The sequence below is a fragment of the Typopeltis vanoorti genome, chromosome 26, assembly GCF_054136105.1.
Source record: "Typopeltis vanoorti isolate ZY-2024b chromosome 26, IOZ_Tvanoo_1.0, whole genome shotgun sequence".
NCBI lineage: Eukaryota > Metazoa > Arthropoda > Arachnida > Uropygi > Thelyphonidae > Typopeltis > Typopeltis vanoorti.
Window position 1 is genome coordinate 21,977,046 of NC_143574.1, and position 21,277 is coordinate 21,998,322.

The 21,277-nt window shown below is 34.0% G+C and overlaps 1 protein-coding gene across 3 annotated transcripts in view; it reads right to left on the reverse strand.

Annotated features, from left to right (window-relative positions):
- Nucleotides 1–21,277, reverse strand: part of Ctl2 (Choline transporter-like 2) — a 278,235-nt gene that overhangs the window by 89,622 nt on the left and 167,336 nt on the right. For all 3 annotated transcript variants that reach the window (XM_090414973.1, XM_090414971.1, XM_090414972.1), the window contains 3 exons: nt 16,956–17,055; nt 10,252–10,344; nt 4,007–4,091 (listed from right to left, as the gene is read on the reverse strand). In XM_090414973.1, coding sequence (XP_090271099.1) covers nt 4,007–4,091; nt 10,252–10,344; nt 16,956–17,055 — 278 coding nt within the window. The remainder of the gene's footprint in view (nt 1–4,006; nt 4,092–10,251; nt 10,345–16,955; nt 17,056–21,277) is intronic.

The following is a 21,277-nucleotide window of genomic DNA, read 5'->3' on the forward strand; positions in this document are numbered from 1 at the left end:
GGTAGGATTGTATAAAACTCACACTGAATGAGTTTAAGGCATTGTTTGATAAGCTTTGTGTAATGGGTGTTCCTCCTGCAATGAATCTCTATCTTAGCCAGATACATGGTTTGAGAATGGCAGTATCAAGGGAATGTTTTTTAAAATGTTCAATAAAGAAATTTACTAAAAGAGGGAGAGCCCATGGTTGTATTTTACTGTTCCTCTTGCTGTATTCATTCCATTAAATCTAATAATGAGCTTAAACTAGCACATAATCTTAATATTAGATGATTGTTAATCTCTGTAATTATTCTTAAGGCTTATCCTCCTAAGTTGACTCCTATTTTATATTCTTTTATTACACTATTATTTATCTTGCAGCTTAGACATTATCAAAATCAAACCTATTACTATGAAGGGTCACAAATCTTTACCATCTAACTGACATCCTATTGCCCTTACCTGATTTTTTTTCTAAAGTAATCAAGAAATTTATTAATCTCCCAATCAGCCAACGTGGTTGAAATACTCAGACCACCTTATGATTTTTCATGGATCAAAACATGAGAGTGGTATTCTGCCTTTTATCATGTAATTATCCTCTTTTGTCATTAATCTCTTTACGACAATTGCAGAGCCATTAGTGGATTAACTGTAATCGAGCAACCTTTGCATCACTTGACTGTTTTACTGTTAACCAAGTAAAACAGTATAAAAGTATACTGTTTTACTTGGTGAAACATACTAAAATACAAACATACATAAAGTATACTGTTTTACTCTAACACAAGACAACTTTTTATGCCATGTGTGCACATCATTTAATGTAATTCCAATATTACATCATTTAATGTAATTCCATAGCTTCTTGATCAATTGATAGTCATGAGATCATGTTAACTGAGATTAATTAATTCCATGTTACTGCAGTTTACCACAGCATGATTAGATTATTTGGTGGTTTCCTCCATATAGTGAGGATGATGATGATCCTCACATAAAGGATGAAATATACAATTAATCATTTTATGTAATTAATTTCCTCTAAATAGTAGCCATTTCCCCAAATATGGCATAATATTTAAAAATAAAGTTCTTTTTATCAAGAATTTCTTACATTAATTTTGACATGCTTTTTGCATATATGTGGTTAAAAATGTTGCATCATGTTTTTAGGATAATTAATCATTCAGTATTATATTAGCTTATATATAAAATGTTTTACAAATATCTACACTACTGTGATGCAATGAAAGTTTATCAACTAGTTCAGCAAGATTGGTATAAGTCTGAGGCCATATGTTTGGTAATTTAAGTTGTTTTACAAAAGTACAAATCATGGCAAAATCAAAATAAGCAAAAGTGAAAAGATGATGAACAGGACTTGCTTAGAATCACAATAATACATGATGCTTTACAATAAAATCAATCAATGGACAAAATGAAAAGCAGCGAAATCAGAAATAAACCTGGAATTACAAACTCCCTAAATAAAACAGTCATTTGCTATAGAGAAAAATGGAAAGAACACATATTGAGAATAAACAGAAGCAGAATACCTAAACAAATTCTAAATTACCACCCAAAAGATACCTGATGCAGAGGAAGACCCTTAAAAAGATGGAACTGAGTCTGGAACCGGCCACTTGGCCTATAAGCCTGAAAAGGAAAAAGAAGACTTTTCTTTCAAGATACAAAACAAAAATATTATAACATATTAAAATATAATCCAATTCTCTAGTTCTATTATTTACATAGTGATATATATAGTGAGAAAACATAGTGAGAGTTACTTATTGGTATGAGACCTAATGCAGAGAGTCAGGGAAACTAGATCATCCGGGGGGGGGGATGGAAAAAATGTGTGTGAAAGTTCAGCTATGATAAAGTAAGAATCGCACTGAACATGGTTATGTATCTGGCAAAGGGGTGGAAAAATATGCCTTGGGTTTAGACCTTTTGAGTATGTCTGGGGAGGAAAAAGAGAAAGTTCTACAACAAGGCAAATAGATTGCATATCTGATTATAAGAATAGGCTAGATGGTAATTTGTTATGTCTGTACACAAATGCCAGGAGCATCAGACACAAAGGGTTTAGTTTGTTGCTTTATTGAATATGATGTGGCCTAAGAATGTTGGCTTTAGTAAAACTGGCTATCAGAATCAGATATGGTAACTGGGATTGAGTGTAATGGTTATACCATTTTTAGGAATGGCAGAAGAGACAGGAGAGGAGAAGTACAACTAATGATAATAGATGACTTAAGTACAGTTAGAGTAGAATGCAAGAAAACAATGATGGTAAAAATGTTCATTGTAGCAGCGAGTTTGAGGCTATCTGGTGTGAAGTGGAGGCTAACAGAATGAAATACATGGTGGGTGTTGCTACTGGCCTGAAGGTTCAGTTGCAGACGACAAAGAAATGCATCACCAATTTAGCCTTATGAGTACTAAATAATGATTGTCATGGATAACTTTAATTTTCAAACATTGAATGGGTAGGAGGGAAATCTCATGATAAGAATGAAGAGGAATTGTTGCGAGACAACTTTCTTAAGCAGCATGTGAAAGAAGAAACTTGAGATCAAAGAGTGTTGGATTTATTTATAGCATCAGAAGGGATCTCTCTGTTAAGAATATGGTTATTTTACCAGCAGTTCGTCACAGTGATCATGCTTTCTTGGGAAGCCTCTAATTATATTGATGTTCCCATTAGAACAGGTTACATGCTAAACTACAAAGCTGGAAATTATGATCAACTTAGGAGAATACTATCTTTGATCCCATGGTATCAGTTACTGAATGGGAAAAATGTCAGCAATGCATGGGAATCTTTGAAAAAGTGCTCTTAAATGAGGTGGTATCTGAATGTATCCCTAGTCTTCAAAGAATAAATAGATGATGAGAAAAGAATATCATGAGAATAAAAGTGATACGAGTTATGAAATATATAAAGCTCATGCCAGAAAAGTAATGATTATTGAGTGGTAAGTTAAATTGGAGCATGAAAAGAAACTGGCTATGCAGACTAAAAGCAATCCAAAAGAATTTATCATTATGCTGCAAGCAAAAGAAAGAATGAATGTGGAAGAATAACTTTACTGAATGCAGATGGTACTCTAGTGTCAGAAGCTAATCAGATTGTTCAATTAATGAGTATTCGCTTTGCTAAGATATATCAACCAGGTGTATGTAACATGGTGCATAGTGCTACTGCCATTGGATGAAGAGTTAGAAGTGCATGAAAATGGGGTTGAAGAGCTGTTGTATAACCTGGATAAAAAGTTGTCAACAGGAACAGATGGAATATCAGTATGTTTGCTAGAGAAATGTTCAGAAGTGCATGAAAATGAGGTTGAAGAGCTGTTGTATAACTTGAATAAGAAGTTGTCAATGGGGACAGATGGAATATCATTATGTTTGCTAAAGGAATGTTCAGAGCATATAACCCAGCTCAGAAATGATACCACAAGAATGAAAGGAATGTATGATATTTCCATTGTACAAGGGTGGTGCAAAAAAACTGGTGTGTCTAACTACAGACCTGTACAGATTTAGTCTCCTGGGTTCCAAGGGGATAAAGAAGATGTGGAAAGGGCACAAAGAAGAGTTACAAAGATTATATCTGGATTATGGGATTTAGATTGTGAGGACATACTGTGAGTATGTAGATTACAGACTCTGGTTAACAGGAGAAAGAGGAGTGATATGTTAAAGTGCACAAACTTTTGAATGGGTGTTATAGGATTTCGTCTGATGAAATTTTTGTTATATGGAAGGTGGGGAGAGAATATTGGGACATCCATGGAAGTTAAGTTTGTTCACAGTCAAGAAAGGGATAAGAGCTAGATTGTTCTCTCACAGAGCAGTGAGTGGAATAATTTACCTTTAGGGGTAGTAAGTGCACATAGTGTAAATGAATTTAAAAGAAGGCATGACAGTTAGTTTGGGTGATTTATAGCTTCCATGATGAGCCCTTGACTCCCTGGAGATCTCAGATAATAACAATAATAATATTACTTACAGGACTGCATTTGGATCCATTTCTGATATCTGTATTATTGCTTTCCACAATTCTAAATGCAGGTTTACCAGATGAAGCAATATATCTAAAATGGAGTTAAGCAAACTGTGTGTGGGTGTGTGTTAAAACACACAACACAAAGCATTTCATGAATAAACTGATATCCATAGATATTAATACTAGTAAATATATTGATAAATCTATACTTTTAAAAGAGGCTAATAAAAAGATGAAAAAAAAAATGAGCACAAATCATTGAATTTCTAACAATTGCAATTAATTCTGAGCATAACCACTTTTCAACTCTTAGTAAAATATAGTTTTTGATATTAAGAAGAATTAAGGGAAGTAACAAAGGTTGGAATTCTATGAAAGCTATGTTGAGAGTATGGTAAGACAAGTACAAAGCAAACATTGGCAAATAGCTGACCTTCTTGACAATTTCAACCATCTTTGGACACATGGATGGATGAGATTTGAAGAAAACCATGTTGTTGTTCTCGATATTTCAAAGGCATTCGATTGTGCCTGGCATCGAGGCCTCCCTCCTGTACTCTATAAATACGGACATTGGATATCTGATCACACCAACTGGATTCAAGTCATCTAATATCATTAGCAGCACATCCCTTCCTCTTCTATCTTGTCTATCCTTTCTAAAAATACTTTACCTTTTACACTTGATACTAGTTAGCATATCTGCTTCTGATAGCCAGGTCTCACTAATGCCTATAATATGAGGTCCCAACGTATTGACCAAGGCAACAAACTTTATCCCTTTGTTTCTGATACTCCTAGCATTTGTGTACAGACATAAGTTACCTGCATGCTTTTTTTTATTAGACTGCATGACACAGTCTTTGATTCCTTTTACAGCATTATTTCCCCCCATTTCTAAAGTTTCAACATCCTCAGACTACAATTATGTGCTGCAAATGAAACCTAATACAGAGTAATATAAATACATTAAATATTTATTAAATATAATACGTTACCAAATATGAATATATATGGTAATTATTCCAGACATCTAGAATATCTCAGATGTCTGGAATCTTCAGCTCTTATAATCTTCCCATGGTTTTTGTTTAGCTTTTTTTATTCATAGCTTAGCTATATATTTTTGTCTGCATTCTATAAGTACCCTTGTTTACCTGCATGACAGGACTTTTTTTCTTATATAATTTCTTCTTTTTTGATTACTTCAGACCACGTGCTTCGTTGGTTGAATCTCCCCACCCCTTAGATTTTGTCACCAAGTCCTCATAGACCTGAAGCAACTTTTTGTGCTTCTAGATTTAGGACTTCATCTGAGGGCTCTTCCTTAATTTCCACCAATTGCTCTACAGCTTCATTTTAAATCTCAAACTCTTCAGCTAGCAGCACTACTATCTTGTCATCAATCTTCTGTATGGCACAGTCTTTATAAAATCGCTCCATGCTGCATTTACATTCATTGCACAATGCAAGATATTATATTCCTTCCCCAAGTCTTTAAGGGTTCTTATCACTCCTCAATAGCAGCAATAGCTAGAAACAATATATCTTATATGACTTCATAGCAGCAATAACACTATGGTCCATGAGATGAAGAAATGAAAGTGTTAATGAAATGGCTGTCATAAGTTGCACATGTTGTAAATCGAGGATAGACTGTATTTGAGAATATAGTTCACTTCTGAAAGCTGCTCAACTTTAGTTGTTTTAACCATGCTACCAGCCAAGACATCTATTTCTATTGACATCAAGGTTATCATGGATGCAAAATGCATATTAAAATTGTAATACCATTGATATTACATTGAAATATATGATGGATATGAAGCATATGAGGAATGGTATTTGATCCATAATGGCCAGTAGGGTGGGCCGGTTAAAAGTGTTCGTAATTATTTTTCTCTTTAATATGGAGTTCATTTTTAACTTGCTCAAGACAAAATGGTGTTCACTTCCTTCAAATCCTCCCCTCCTTGAATACTGTTGTATACTGAAAATCAGTGCATGTAAGGATATGACTATCAAATTTGCATGTTCTCTCCATGTGAATTTATGCACAGCTATATGTATGGTGCTGGTAATAACTAGACCAAGTCCTGAACAGAAATCCAGTGTGTGCTCACTATTATTATCTCTGCTCTTTTCTCAAAAACTAAGTAACTAAGGGCATTTCTAAATGTCCAGTATAATTTCCTACTCTTCTGTTTAGATTTCTAACAAGAATTGTTTTTTCTTTCTTTCTTGATATCAGCTTTTTTCTCTAATGACTCAAATTCTCCATTCTGAACATTGTCCTTATTTTGATATTGCCTGTCTTGCAAGGTTAAGTCAAAAAATATATATGACTGCTTTTATATTTGAAGACAGTTATTATTATCATAAAGGTAAAGATAATATAAACACAGCAGTATTAGTATTATTAGTGTTTAATAGTTGTTCTTGCTGATTACTGGCATTTAATATTGTGTTCATTAAGAGATTAGTTAATCTGACAATTAACATTTTTAAACAGTTGGAGGTTGTTTTAGTACAAAAAAAAAAAAAAAAATCTGAAAAATGAAGTAGAGAAATAAATAAAGGAAATAACAGATTAAAGGAAAAGAAGAATGGGAGTAATCTAACAATAAATAAACACAAGTCAAAGAGAAAGAGAAAATCTCGTGTTGTGTAGCAGTTTTATAGGACCATAATGGTGAAACACTCACCAACACAACTAAGTTGTTTTCCAACAGTATGGATTATTGTGCTTTATTTCACTGTGGGTAAGTAGTTCATTTTCATTTTCCTCTAGATATTCCGCTTTCTCCCTCAGAAATATATATAGTCTACTTCTGGTAGAGAAGGATGAACTGATAATTTATAGCATCCTTAGATGGGCTACTTACTGGCTCCTGGTAGAAGAATGAAGTAACAATAACTAAAATGCTTTCCTAATATTCTTCTTGTCCCACTAAATTTTCTCTATCCAGCTACCTAACTTTTTCCTTTCTCTGAAAAATATGATAAACTCAAACAAGGTATGCATTTACTTAATGACTTATTAGTTATATTTCTATATCAGTAACTTAATCTTAAGCTATTATGTTTAAAAACTCTTAACATTTGCTTAAGAAAGAAAGCAAATTCATCGCACTGTAATACTGTAATCTGGTATTTTTAGAATCCTTTATTTTACAGGACTTTATAAACCATTTTATTAAGAAACTGGCTTTGAAGATTTTAAAATATACATGAATATAATTAAATTTCAGCACCAAATTTGAAAGTAAATAATAATTAAAACACACACACACACACACACCATATTTTTTGCCTTATAAGACACACTGTTGTATTGGACGCATCACATCTCATTTCACGACATCACATCACATTTTATGTCAAATTTTTGGAAATAAAATATTATTTGCAGTGTAAGAAGCACAAATTATGCATCAAAAATTTTCATGTAATTATAAATTTTTTTATTTTATTTTAAATTTTAATACATGTATTTTCCATATTTTCATTTTTGCAAGCATGCATAAATCATTTCTTTTCATAAATCTAAAGCCCTATGATGGCAACCCTGTAAAATCAATGATAATGATTTCTTTCTGTTGCCAATAATTTTGCTCGTTGAATATCATTTTTGCAGATATGCAGCAACCCGATCGTCCGTGATCCATTATGCAAGTTTATAATCCATTTTCAATTTTTGGCCAGTTTGCGGTTTTCTGCAGAGATTGTGTTTTTTAGAATTTACTTCTATTAATTGCTGCTCTTGTTTCCTCCAACTTCATACCATTTTTTTCTATAGGAGGAGGCCAAAGTGCTGCTCGGCTGCCCTATTGCCATTCTTTTTTGCATACTCAATCGCGCTACACATAAATGCAATTATATAGCTATGTCTGTGCTTTGTAGAATCCATGGGTTATATTAAAAAAATCAAATATAATAATGTATTGATTACTAGTTTAAATGCATGACCATTAACAACCGTGCAACTATTCAAACTGATCACGCATTTCCGACAAGTAATGACACATCATAACTGCACATACATAAAAAACACATTGGTGAATAAGATGCATTCAGCTTATAGGATGCATCCTAATTTTCAAATAAATTTTAGGTACAAAAAGCATGTGGTGTGTGTGTATAATGGTATAGAGTTCTAAAAAATGTTTCATGTTCTTCTGTAATTATATATTAAAACGTACACATAGCAAAGCTTGTTTAACTTTAATGTAGCTCCTGCTTTTTACATGAAAATGGTAGGCTACAATTTAAACAGGTTAATAAGTATATATTATCAAGAAAGGTAGTCATGAAAATGAATACATGTATACCACTAATTTTCTGGTGCCCTTGGTTTCAGAGGGTTGCCAGATTAGTCGTTTTAATGAAACAAAGAAGGTTACATAATAATTCATCAGTGCACTTCAGACCAGCTAATTATACTCTCCTGTCCCTCTAAAACACTACTAGAACTGCTAGAAAACTTAAATATTCAATGTGAATTAAGTGATTAAATAAAATTCATTAGTATAATGAACTTGTGTCGATAGTGTTGTGAGCGAATGTAGCAGTGTTTTTTAACTTTGCTAAGAAAAGTGCTTTTAAATAGCATATAATGTGGCTTTTTATCGTTCAATTGTGCTTCATTTTTTTCGTGCTGGATACAAGTATCCTTCAGTGATGTTTGTTGTTGGAATTTTGTTTATTTATTTGTGTTTTGCTGCTTGTTTATTCCTTTCTGAAAATGGTATCTGTAAAGAAATGCACATGTTTGGCATGAAGATTGAGTTCTGTCCTGCATTTTTTGAAGTGGATGCATTGTGAGAACTGCTTCATATAGGCACCAAAAAAATCTGAAAGATTTGTGGACTATTAGAGTGAACAAAAAGAGGAAAGCATAAATGTGAAAAGTGTACTGATAGGTTAGAGAATTTCAAAATGGGAGTTAGCATTGGGACCATATTAGAAAAGCTTAGAAAATTGTTGGTAAAGATGAAAATTGAAATGAAGCATCTGAAAGATGAGATTAAACATCTAAAGAAGAGACTGGTAGATGTGAAGATGAGAAGGAGGAAGATTGCAAAAGAGTCAAAGGATAATCATATATCATTGTACGGGGACTCGATCATTATAATGACTAATAAATTACACAAAACATGCTTTCCTGGTGGAACATTGAAGCAAATAACTAATGCTTTGCAAAGAAAGAAAGAGCAGACATCAGAATTAGTAGTAGTCATAGTAGTAATAGTGAGCATGAATGAGTTAGTAAAGGCAAGTAAATAGAGTAGGAGTGAAATGGATGAACAGTGAAATCAAACAAGCTGTGCTGTAAAAGAAAAGGTTATGAAGGAACAGTTGGTGGCAATCAGATCCATGAAGAGTATAAAATGCAGGCTAGAAAGGTGAAGGGCATAGTTAAGAAGGAAAAGGTGAAGTATGAGAGGAGATCTGGTGCTTAGATTTGATCATCTTGTTTTCACTGTGATGTGGAAATTATATAAGTGGAAGTTATATAAGAGTGTGAGGAGTAAATTTTTTACATAGAGAACTGCAAGTGAATGGAAAGCATTATTGGAATATGGTGTTAATGCAGATAATGTTAAGGATTTTAAGATTCAGTACGATAAATATGTTGTCAGTTGAATGAACCTCCCACGATGAGTCTGCTGACTCCATGGAGGGTGTAGTAATAATAAATGACAGCGTACAAGTGAATATGGAGACTGGTGTTTACACTTGATACCACCACTATGAACTAGCCCTTGATTAAAAACCCTAGCTAGGGTTAACTGTAATTGTTATAGGAATTTCAAGTGCACTATCGTAATTTTGCCCAGACTTTAGGAGGTGGGTTCATCCATTGCTGGAAAATCGTTGGTGTACCAGCATTATATATTAGGAGAAGTTTTAAACATATCTGGAAGATGAAAATTATGATATTATGTTTGGTATGAAATTTAATAATGATGCCAAAAAACACACTATTAAATCTGAAATAATATAAAAATATAGGACCAATGAATAAGATGAAATGGTGGCAGAAATGAAGATGCAAAGAAATGAAAATGATAAAAGACATTGACTTAAAAATTATGGAAATAAAATGAAAAAAGTAGCAAACCGGTAATAATCTATAAGCTACAAGTATGATAGGTGTGCTGGATGTTTTGAAGAAATCATCATCAGGTAATGAACAATTAATTGTTCATTACCTGATCATTTTATATATATCAAAAAAAGGATACACTGCAACAAAAGCCCAAAATGCAAATACTCCTAATTGAAGCAAATAGGGAATCAAAGGAAAGAAAAGCGATTCCATGATATATCCAACAGCCCTGAAAATGAAAATCAAACAATAATAAACAAACATTAAATGATTCACCAACTCCACTTTCTCTTACCTACTTCTTTCTATCACCCATCTCTTGAAAACTTTTCAATGAAATACTGAGCATATATAGATACAACAATATACTATTTCAAGAATTAATTTTGCTATTATTATTGCAAGGGTGCCTCCATAGAGTCAATGGGTGCATCACAGAGACAAATTATTCACACATCTATAGAACCTCTCTTTGAACTTACTTGAAACCTATGAAGTATTCATAACTAAAAATTCACACGTATACCACAATAATTTTTTTTTTTTTTAATAATGTAGATATTTCATCTTAAGTATCTTAAGCCATCATCAGTACAGTTCATTACAATACTAAGAATTACATTCAAAGGAACAGTTAGTGCACATGCTTACATTGGAATCCCTCTATGCATACAGTAGCATGTTTGAGGACCTAAGGACTTAAAAAAAAAATTGGCTGTAATTAAACATTAAATTAAAGTATTTCTGATAAATTTATTTTATACAATTGAGGATAATAATTTCCCAGACTTTTGGGATAGTGAAACAGTCATTATGGTTCAATCTGGGTCTGTGACATAAGGCTTCAACACTTTCTTTACATAAACATCCATGTTTATATAAAGTTCATGTATGTAGAAGCATATGTAGCAGCTTGAGCTGCTACATAGATCCTTATATAAACATTTCTCCATTTTGAGAATGTCTGGATAAAGATTTCATTACTGCTTTTTAAACATTCCATTGAAAATCTCTCATTTTTAACTGTTCTAACCTGGATTCCAACCATTACAGGAATTATTGGGCTACATTGGAATGTAAAACCTTGCAATAGTTTATTCCTGGTTTCCACGTTAATCTTGAACTACTACTAAATATTAACCTCCAACAGATGGCGTGAAGGAGTAAATCTTACTAGCCACTCTCTCTCTCTTTTAAAATCTTACTCACTTGTCTCACATCTTCACACCTGGAATTTCAATTACTAGAGTTAGCACCCTCGGAGAATTGATATCATTATCTCAGAAAAAAAAAAAACAACAGCTAAAAATTCTTTTAATTATAAGAAAAAAAATTCAATCATAAGATTGAAAGTAATCTAATCTTGTGATATAGAAACAATTCTACAACGTCAGCAAATGCTATAGCCGAGCTACTATAAAATAATGGCTGTGATGTGGCAGAAAGAAATCCTGTAGTGTACATATTAAGTGCACTACCAGCAATCTTATTAATGCTTAGTTAAAATAATCCTGTAATAGTAAGAGGGAAGAAGGAGATAGCCACCACCAGCAAAATAAAATTAAAATATCAAAATAAAGAACAAAAGGATAAAAACTAAATACTCATCTTGTTGAAATTCCAAGGTGTCATCAGTGGGAATCAGACCCAGGAAGATACCGAGGTTGAATTAATGCAGAAGTCATATCTGCAGACAGATGACAGAAGTTGATATGGTTTTTTTTTTTTTGGTTTTTTTTTTCTTTTTTTTAACTGAGTGTTCTGTAGTTCCTCTCAAGAAAATGTACAAGATGGCAAAATCTGGCATGTCAGCACCCAGGATTCATGGAGGTAGAAGTGGTGTCAGTATCTGATATGTTAATGTGTTGTTTTAATTATGAAGATGGCAGAACATGATATGTCAATACTCAATTTTGCCAACTTGAAGTGTTGTTACATTGTATTAAACTGGAAGATGATAGATATGCTGACATGTCTATTTTTGTCACTTGGGAGACTAATATTTTCATACTGTGAATGAATGAGAAAAACCAATTTATTAAGCTTTATCACATGGGAATTTTTAAAATTAAAAGTTGGTAACCCTTGTATATTGCATACATTTTGTAATGTTTTATTTTTCAGATGATTGAAGAGACATTATTTCTGTTGTGTGTTGTTGAGAAGGGTGTTTTCTTTGTTATATTGTGGTGCAAAAATTAAAAATGTGGATGTGTATGAAGTGCAAGGAAGGCTTCCCCACAAGGATTTCTTTACTGATGCATATGAGTAAAGACATTTGTGACATATTACCGTATTTTCCAGTGTATAAGACGCACTTTTTTACCTTAAAAATGGGGTGCATCTTATATAATGAAGGTAAAGATTGTTTCCTCTTTTCAAAGTCATACGCACTCCCTTTTATGTTCCAAGCTCTTTGTAGGCGGTTGGTGCAATCAAATTGATGTGTGACCTTCATGTGACTTCTAGCGCATCATTGGCTAAGAACGGGGAGTCTCTATTCAAGTTTCATAATATCTTATCCGAGTAATCAGTTACCGATGTTTATCAGTATGGATTTGACGTGTTGAGATATTTTGTGTTCAGTTTGATATTTCCCCGTAGATTTTAGTGATGGAAAAAAACAGGCGACATTCGTATACTTCAAGTTACAAATTGCAGGTTGTAAAATATGCGGAAGAACACGGAAATAGGGAAGTTGAAAGAAGACATTTTGAACCTCCGCCTACAGAAAAATGATTAGAACTTAGAAATGATCAGAAGAAAAATGAAAAGATGATGAATGCCGGTGTACATCAGCTAACACCAAAGAGTGCCCTGAAATGGCCATCAATCTCTCAAGTGTGCAAGTGGAGAATATTAAAGTTAGTGAGGGATCTTGCTCCACCTTTGCATGAAGTTGCCCTGGTGTGGTACTACCCAAGTGATCTTTTACACTTGGGCCTGCCGATAGTTTTTTTGGCATGAAATTCTATGGATTTCGATTCGAGTTTCGTACTCGCCTATTAAAACATAAAAGGGATTTACCATCCCCCTTTCTATTAACTTTGTTTTCCTGTTTTTTCATTATATAGCATGCAGATGAGATTGTAGTATTCAATTTATGATATATTATTTTTTTTTCCTTTTTTTACACTTGTTATTCTGCATAACTAGTTCTGACAATCTATGTAAACTGAGAAAATTAATTTATGATAGAAGTAGACAAAACATGTTAAGTGAGAAAATTTGGAAAGTTTCTGTTTTTATTACTGTCTGATTGGCTGAGTTGTTAGTGTATCTACTTTCCAGCCAAAAGGCTGTGAGTTAGAATCCTGCCGTGGACATGGATGTTTGTGATTGTCTGTGAAAATACTGGTGGTGATGGTGAGCAGTAGATAGCACTGGTGTAGATGATGCAGTTCACTGTAGTTGGTGGATTGAATGGTGGAAATGGAGAGTTGTAGAGTAGTTGCCCTCCTCTCGATGAGTCTTTGGACTCCTTGGAGGTGTCACGTAATAATAATAATTACTTTTATAAAATGAAACCAAGACAAAGAAAAAAAGCCTGTTCTAATTAATAATTTTCAAATAAAACATCTTTATCTGAACAAAACTTGATTTTTTATAAGCCTTAACATTTATAATGCTCTTCTACAAAATCAGAAAGAAAAAAAAATGCACATATCAACTTCTGCCATCTCACTATAGATATTTCCCATATACAAGCAGTAAAAAATGCATCACCTTATTATTAAATAACTAATTACTCTAGATCAGAGATGGTAACAGAAAGTTTTTTCACCTGGTTACAAAATAAATTATACTCACCAAGAAATTATACTCTTGCTATCCTTTACCCAAGTGTAAGCAAATAAAGTTTACGCAGTTGAAGTATCTTCACGACTAGGCTACTTATTTATAGAGGCTAATGACTTCGTATCAATTGCCTAAGTATCCCATATGCAAAGCACATTTCCTTTTGGATAAGCATAATGTTAAGCATTAAGAGAGGGTTTCTACCCAGGACCAGTTTTGACCTTTATTGGAAAAGTATTGAGGTCACAAGTAGCATAATGCATGTTCAAAGGAAGTGTGCTTTGCACCATGAGATACTAAAGCAACTGAATTATCCTCTATATACAAACAGTCTAGTTGTGAAAATACTTCATACACAAACTTTTTTTTTGCTTACACTTGAGTCAAGGATTAAATAAGAAAATAATATCTTGGCAAGAGATTCACTTTGTAACAAAATGAAAAAATTTTTCTATAACCATCAGAAAACATGCCTTTAAGGTTGCCCTATTTATTATCTATGTACACCACAGGTGCCCAACCTTTTACATGCCACATGCCAATTTTTTCACGTACGAGTTTAGATATAAGATACAACTCTTGTACCCTTAAAAATTCCCTGTAAAAATATGTTAATATAGACATATTTAATGTAGACATAATAAATTTACTTTATTTACTAGAATCTACTTGTAGATTTTCTAGTCATGATTTTACTTTCTCAAATATGTCTGATCATCTTGTTTTTCCATGAAGTGATTCAAGACAGATAAGTTCTTCAAAAATGTTAAGATTATCAATTCCTCTTATAAAAATGCTTAAGTGGGCTATATCACATGCCAGCAGATTCGTCCAAAGCTAAAGAAAGTACAAACATGGACAAGGTCTTTCAGTTGCTCAGGTCATGTCTTTTATTATGTGAGAAAGTGTTTTCACAAACAATGCACTATGGATTGGCTATAAATAAGACCTCATTTTCCCATTGTTCACTGAATTCACACTTACTATTACCTTCTGTTTTTCTTTTGCAATGTGATGGTAACTGAATGTAAAAACAAGGCTTAATTTTCAAAAAAGTACAAAACTTCAAATGTTCACAAAGGATGAACAAAGCACAACTCTGCAGCACAAGAGTATCGATTGTAAACTGACTGACTGACAAAAAAACCTGTGATGCACTGCTATTGCTAATGTTTGGTGCCTCAGGATCAAACAAGCGAATGTGCAAAAGATGCGCACAAAACAATAAAATTACCAAAATAATTACTAACTTTTTTTTCTACAAATTGGTTTTTGGTTGATACTTTTTGCAGAAATAGATTTACTTTATTTATTATTATCACTGGGGTCCAATAAGCCACTTCTAATCATCCAATGAACCACTTTTGGTGCATGCACTATAGATTGGCCATCCCTGATGTAAACGATCAAAAAGTTTTTTTTTTTTTTTATTTTATTTTATTATTTTTTATTATTATTATTCCATGGTATTATTACACCAGATCATAGAGGTCAAGTTCATGTATTTTATACAGCACCTTTTCTGGGTTGTTATAGAGTTCACATTTGGAAATATTCATACAGTTTAGCAAATGCATTGGCGATGCTTCCTCGATGTTACAGATTTTGCAGGTGGGGAAGACCTTTATGCCATTGCTAAACTTGATTGGTCTTGTGTGGCCGGTCTTGAGGCAAGAGATCATGGTAGTGACACTGCGATTAAACTTGGAGTTGATGGTAGCTCCTGGATTTTCTGCTGAGTACCAGTGGTGAGTCATGTCCAAAAGAATTGTTCTTTTTATCTTTTCTTTTTGGGTGGTTTTAAAAAGATCGAAATCTGTGGTATCACTTGATGTTGCAGCCATTTTTGATACTTCATCTGCAGTTTCATTTCCCTTTAATTCCACATGGGATGGGATCCACTGGAAGATTATTTTGGAATCCTTATGTAGTTTGTTTATGTTTTTTGCTATGTCTCTAAGTATTTCTTGATGGCTAGTGTAGCAGTTCTTAATAACTTGAAGGGCAGCTAAGGAATCTGTGAAAAATATAAACTCCTTTGGGTTTTGTTTGTCCAAATATTGCAGTGCTGTGTTAATGGCTATTAATTCTGCATGGTATGAGTTGCATCCAATACTGTTAGTTGTTTTTAGTTCTATATTATAAGATGCAACATATGTAAAGCAATTTATATTAATTTTAGAAAAGAAACATGATATTAAACTAATATATTATAATAATATTTCACAGTTTTGTACTTCTGTACTGTTTATTTTTTATAATAAGTAGTAGAGAAGATCTGTGAAGTTTTTCCTTTTTCACTCTAAGTACAGGATATTTTGATTACGATTATTATTATTATTATTATTACGTGACACCTCCAGGGAGTCCAAGGACTCATTGTGGGAGGGCACAGTACTCTATTTCGCTAAATACATCTCATTCTCTCTCTCTCCACTACTGTTTAATTCTCCAACTATGACACTACTATCATCAATGCCATCTATTACTCATCACCAAAGATAGTGTTTTTTGTTGGTAAATTTCGTGTGTTCTGAAGACCGATTGGTCTGTACGTGGGATGAAAACCCCGAGTTTCCAGGAGAAAAAAACCTGCTACCACCGTATGAGGTCGGCTAACTCACCTTCAACTGAAAAAAAGCTCATATGAGAATTTCCCCTCATCACGACAAGAATTGAACCCAGGTCTTCTCCAATCGAAGTGTGCAATGTTCTTCCAATTGCACTACAGCTATATTGATTATCTATGAAACTTTTATTACTTTTTTTCCACTAAGTACAGTAGTACAGAAGAATTACAAGTTTAAGAGCATATTATACACATGAAGTTTTTGTTTATTAGAGTAATAATATTTCACTAAGAACATTTAAAAGAATTAAAAATAGTTGTGCAGTGAACAAAAGGAAACAGAAACAAAAAAAAAATTAAAATTTATGTGAATCTGTAGATAAAACAATACACAAAGTTTTCTTTTCACAAATATCAAAGTTTGAATTATAAAATAAAAATTCAAATGGTACAAAATTTAAAATCCATCATACCTGCTTGCCTCTGCGATTAGAGCAATTGCTATACGGATACGTGTTCGAAGAAATATAAGTACTAACAAAAGTATAATCAGTATAACTAGTGAAATGATACCTGCATAAAAAAAAAATACATATTTATTAAGGGAAACATTTTTTATACAAATTCAAATAAAAGCTTTAAATAAAGTAATTATTAAAAACACTCCAGAAATAAAAAAATTTCCATCTGGGAATAATAAAAAATTATTCCCAGAAAGAAAACAACAGAATACACTAAATAACTATTAATTAAACCACAGCTAATTGGATATATAATTTAAAGATCTTATCCTCTCCCCACCAACAAAATGCAGTTTTGTGCTTCAACTGGATTTGAAATGTGCTTAAATTTTAACATGAATTCATAATATTCTCCCATTCAGATTTAGTTTGAAGTTGGAGGGGACTTGGGTATGAGGATATCGGATCTAGTCACAGGATTGGATCCATCTATAACCAAAGGCCTAGTTGCCTCCAATACAGGAGTGATCATGCAGTCTTCAATTGGGAGTGCAAACCATCCACCTTGAAGCTCTTCTTCTTCTCCACTTACCCCCAATCATACTGTGGTAATATATTCACTATCTTAATGCTCTCCCTCTTCTCTTTCGATTACTGTTTCAAATCCTCCTTTACACCACACTTGTCTACCTTCAAATCATATGTTCCTTCCAAAATAATCAACTCTTTTACATTGCCCTTCTGTATTCTAATAGCCTTGTTAATATTCTTAATCTTTGCAAGCTTGGGAAGCACGATTTTGTAATGCTTTTGTCAATCAAGCACTCATCATGGCATTGGCATACAAAATTATCTTCATATTTTCCTTCCCTGCTTTTTTTTTTTTTTTTATGTTGAGTCCATACACAGGAGGTTGGTTGGTCAACCTATAGTACATTAGTACCGTGTATAGGTGGTGGGTTGGGAAAGGAGGAATTTGTTCACATTTGATTTGAATGACTTTAAATTGTATTCCTTGGGAAACACAGCAGGTGAGAGACTGCTCCACAGTGCAGCAGTTGCAGGGATGAAGGAGGAGGAAAGAAACTTGTTCTGTTTGTTTCTAGGTGAGCTGTGAAGGGATGTTGTGCAGCAGCTGTACGTGTTCCAATGAGTTTAGTACTGAGAGGAGGAATTATTGATGATATTTCCGATGAGCATTTCCCATGGAAATATTTGTAAAATATACATATTGCAGAGACCATATGTCTGTGTGAAAGAGGGAGGGAATTGGTAAGGGATGGATCATTGATAAGTCTAATTGCTCTCCTCTGTATTGAGTCGAACATTTTGAGAGAGCTTTTTGGGCCCCACCCCATATGTGAGAGCAGTATTCAATAGTTGGGCAGATTTGTGACTTGTATAATGTTAATAACTGTTTGGGGGTGAAGAAATGTCTTGAGCGAAAGAGAAATCCTAGTTTTTTTGAGACTGAGGATGCAATGTTTGAGATATGTTTATGCCAAGAGAGGTTTGATGTGAGGGTGATTCCAAGGAGTGATATCTCAAACTGTCTGGAGATTTGGGTATCATTAAAAAGGATATTGGGAAAAAATGGTTCTTTTTTTTTTTTTTTTTTTTTTTTTATGGGAAATAGTATAGAACTGGGTTTTATTGGCATTGAAATTTATGAGGTTATCTGAACCTCATTGGAGGATGGCTTGAAGATCGGAGTTGAGGGTTGCAGTGGCTGATGTTCTGTAGGTTGAGGTGAGTTGTGTAGGGTAAGGCTTATCAAATGCAAGAGAAGAGTGTAGTGTGCTGTCGTCTGCAAAACTGTGTATTGGGTTGGAGGTCAACTGCAGTAAGTCATTGATATATAGCAGGAAGAGGGTTGGTGAGAGGACAGAACCTTGTGGGACCCCAGCATTAATTGAGTGGTGAGAGGATAGGGAGCCATCCACCATCACACAGAGTGTGCATCCAGACAGAAAACTGGAGATCCACCTACAGAAGCCCTGGGTCAGACCGAATGATGGTAGTTTGCTTAGTAGGCCTTTGTGTCAGAACCAGTCAAAGGCTTTGGAGATATCTAGTGCAGCCACTTGAGATTCGCCAAACCTCTCCATAGCCTTCATTTTTTCCATTATGAGGTAAGCGAGATAGGACGGTAATTGGATGGCAGTGACTTGTCACCCTTCTTGGGGATGGGCTGAATATAGGTCAATTTCCAGTCTGTCCTGCTTAGTCAAGCATTCCTTTCTCTTTTCTCTCACCTCTTTGTTCTTTTAGCTTTCAGCTGTACCACTGAATGTTTCTGCATTCACTCAAGCTCATGCTTTTCCTGTTAAGGAATCTGTGTAAGCACACCATCTCTCTCTCTCATTATGACCAATTCTTCATATTTTTATTGCTACTATTCTATAATCACCACTTTTACTCTCTCCTTCAATCTTATCATACATCACCCCATCACTCATATATTCACATCTATTACTTGTTGTTGTTGTTATTAACATCTGACTTCCATAGAGTCAGATTCATCATGGGAGTACTCACTATCACACACAAAGCTCATCTAACCATAAACTGATTCAACGTGTATATATTCACAACACACACACTCAGCAACCACTCTCCATATAAAGAACCTTCTTCTCACTCCTCTGTTCACACCCTCCTTACACAGTTTCCAGGTATAGCCTCTTGTTCTACCCACCTCTCCAATTCCATGAAAAATCTCTTCCATGTCAACCTGATAACCTCTGACTAGATTATATGTCTCAATTATATTCCCCTCTCCTCCTATTCTTGAGGTCACCTGGTGACCAAATCCGTGCACAATAATCCATGAGGCTTGATCAAGGTCTTATATAATAGCATAATAACCTCTTTATTTCTGCATGTCAGGGTCCTCTGCATCATTGCTATTATCCAATGTGATGTCTTCACAACTTGTACAATGTAACCTGAATTTCAGTCCTAGACCACAATCGCTCGAAGATCACTCATCTGCTCTACCTCCTTTAAAGTTTCCCCACCAAGTGTATCCTTTGCATCCCATCACTGCTTACCAAATTTCAAAACCTTACACTTTGCAACATTGAACTAACAATTCTGCTTACCTGCCCATTCATGCAATCTGTTCAAGTCATCCTCCTGTAAGGCCATAACATCTGCTTATTGCTCACTACAATTTTGCATCGTCTGCAAAACGGCTGAATATCACCAGTTAAACCCACTCCAATATCATTAATATACAAATTGAACAACAGTGATAGTACCAAAACTGAACCCTGTGGCACACCACTAATAACTTTTCTTTTTTGGGAATACTGCATTCCCCCCATATACGACTTTCTGATACCTATCTGATAGCCAGTTACTGATCCAACTCAGGTCTATTATCCAATCCCATCTGTTTCAATTAATTTAACAGCTTGTTTTATAACAGTCTATCAAAAGCATTTACAAACTCTAAGTATACCACTGTATATGCATCTTGCTTGTTCAAGACATTTGTCACCTTGTTATAGCACATAAGTTAGTATAACATTATCTCCCTTTAACAAACCCATGCTGATAACCACAGAGAATACTGCTGTTATCAACCCATTTCTGTATTCCTACTTCTCACCAATTTCTCCTGTACCTTCACCACAACTCCAGATATACAGATTCGTCTATTATTTGTAACCACATCCTTATCACAACCTTTATGCAGTGAATTTTACCTTCTTTCAATTCCCTTAGAACCTTTGCTAGACTTATTACACAGGCATACCAATGCTACTGCCAATTCCAATTCCCTGGAACATTCCCTTAAGACACATGGTGTTATGTCATCAAATCCATTTGCTTTATTGACATCAAGGTTATTTATTTCCTCAAATACTTAATGTTCACTCACAATTAAGCCATTCTTTCCTATGTCCTGTACAGATAAGTTCCTCATGATTTCACCCTAATGAGGATGAAACATCCTTATAAATTGATCACTGAATGAATCAACAATGCCTTCTGCAGCAGTTACCATTATAATCCATTAACATTATTTTACCATAATCATTCTTCCTTCTACTTGCCACATATCTAAAAAATTCTCCAATTTCTGCTCATACTGCACCTTTTTTTTGTCCTTAGTGAGTCACTCTCCTGGCTTGTTCTTTATACTTTTCATGTAACTGATTATTATCATTATTCATATTGTACTGCCTCCAAAGTGCCTTCTTCTTCCAGATTTAATGCTTAATTAATTCTTCTACACCTACCTTATTAGCCTTTTGACCTTTGGAATATATTCACACATTGATGTTATTATATATTGCTTTATCAGTTCCCCAGCAGAATTTATT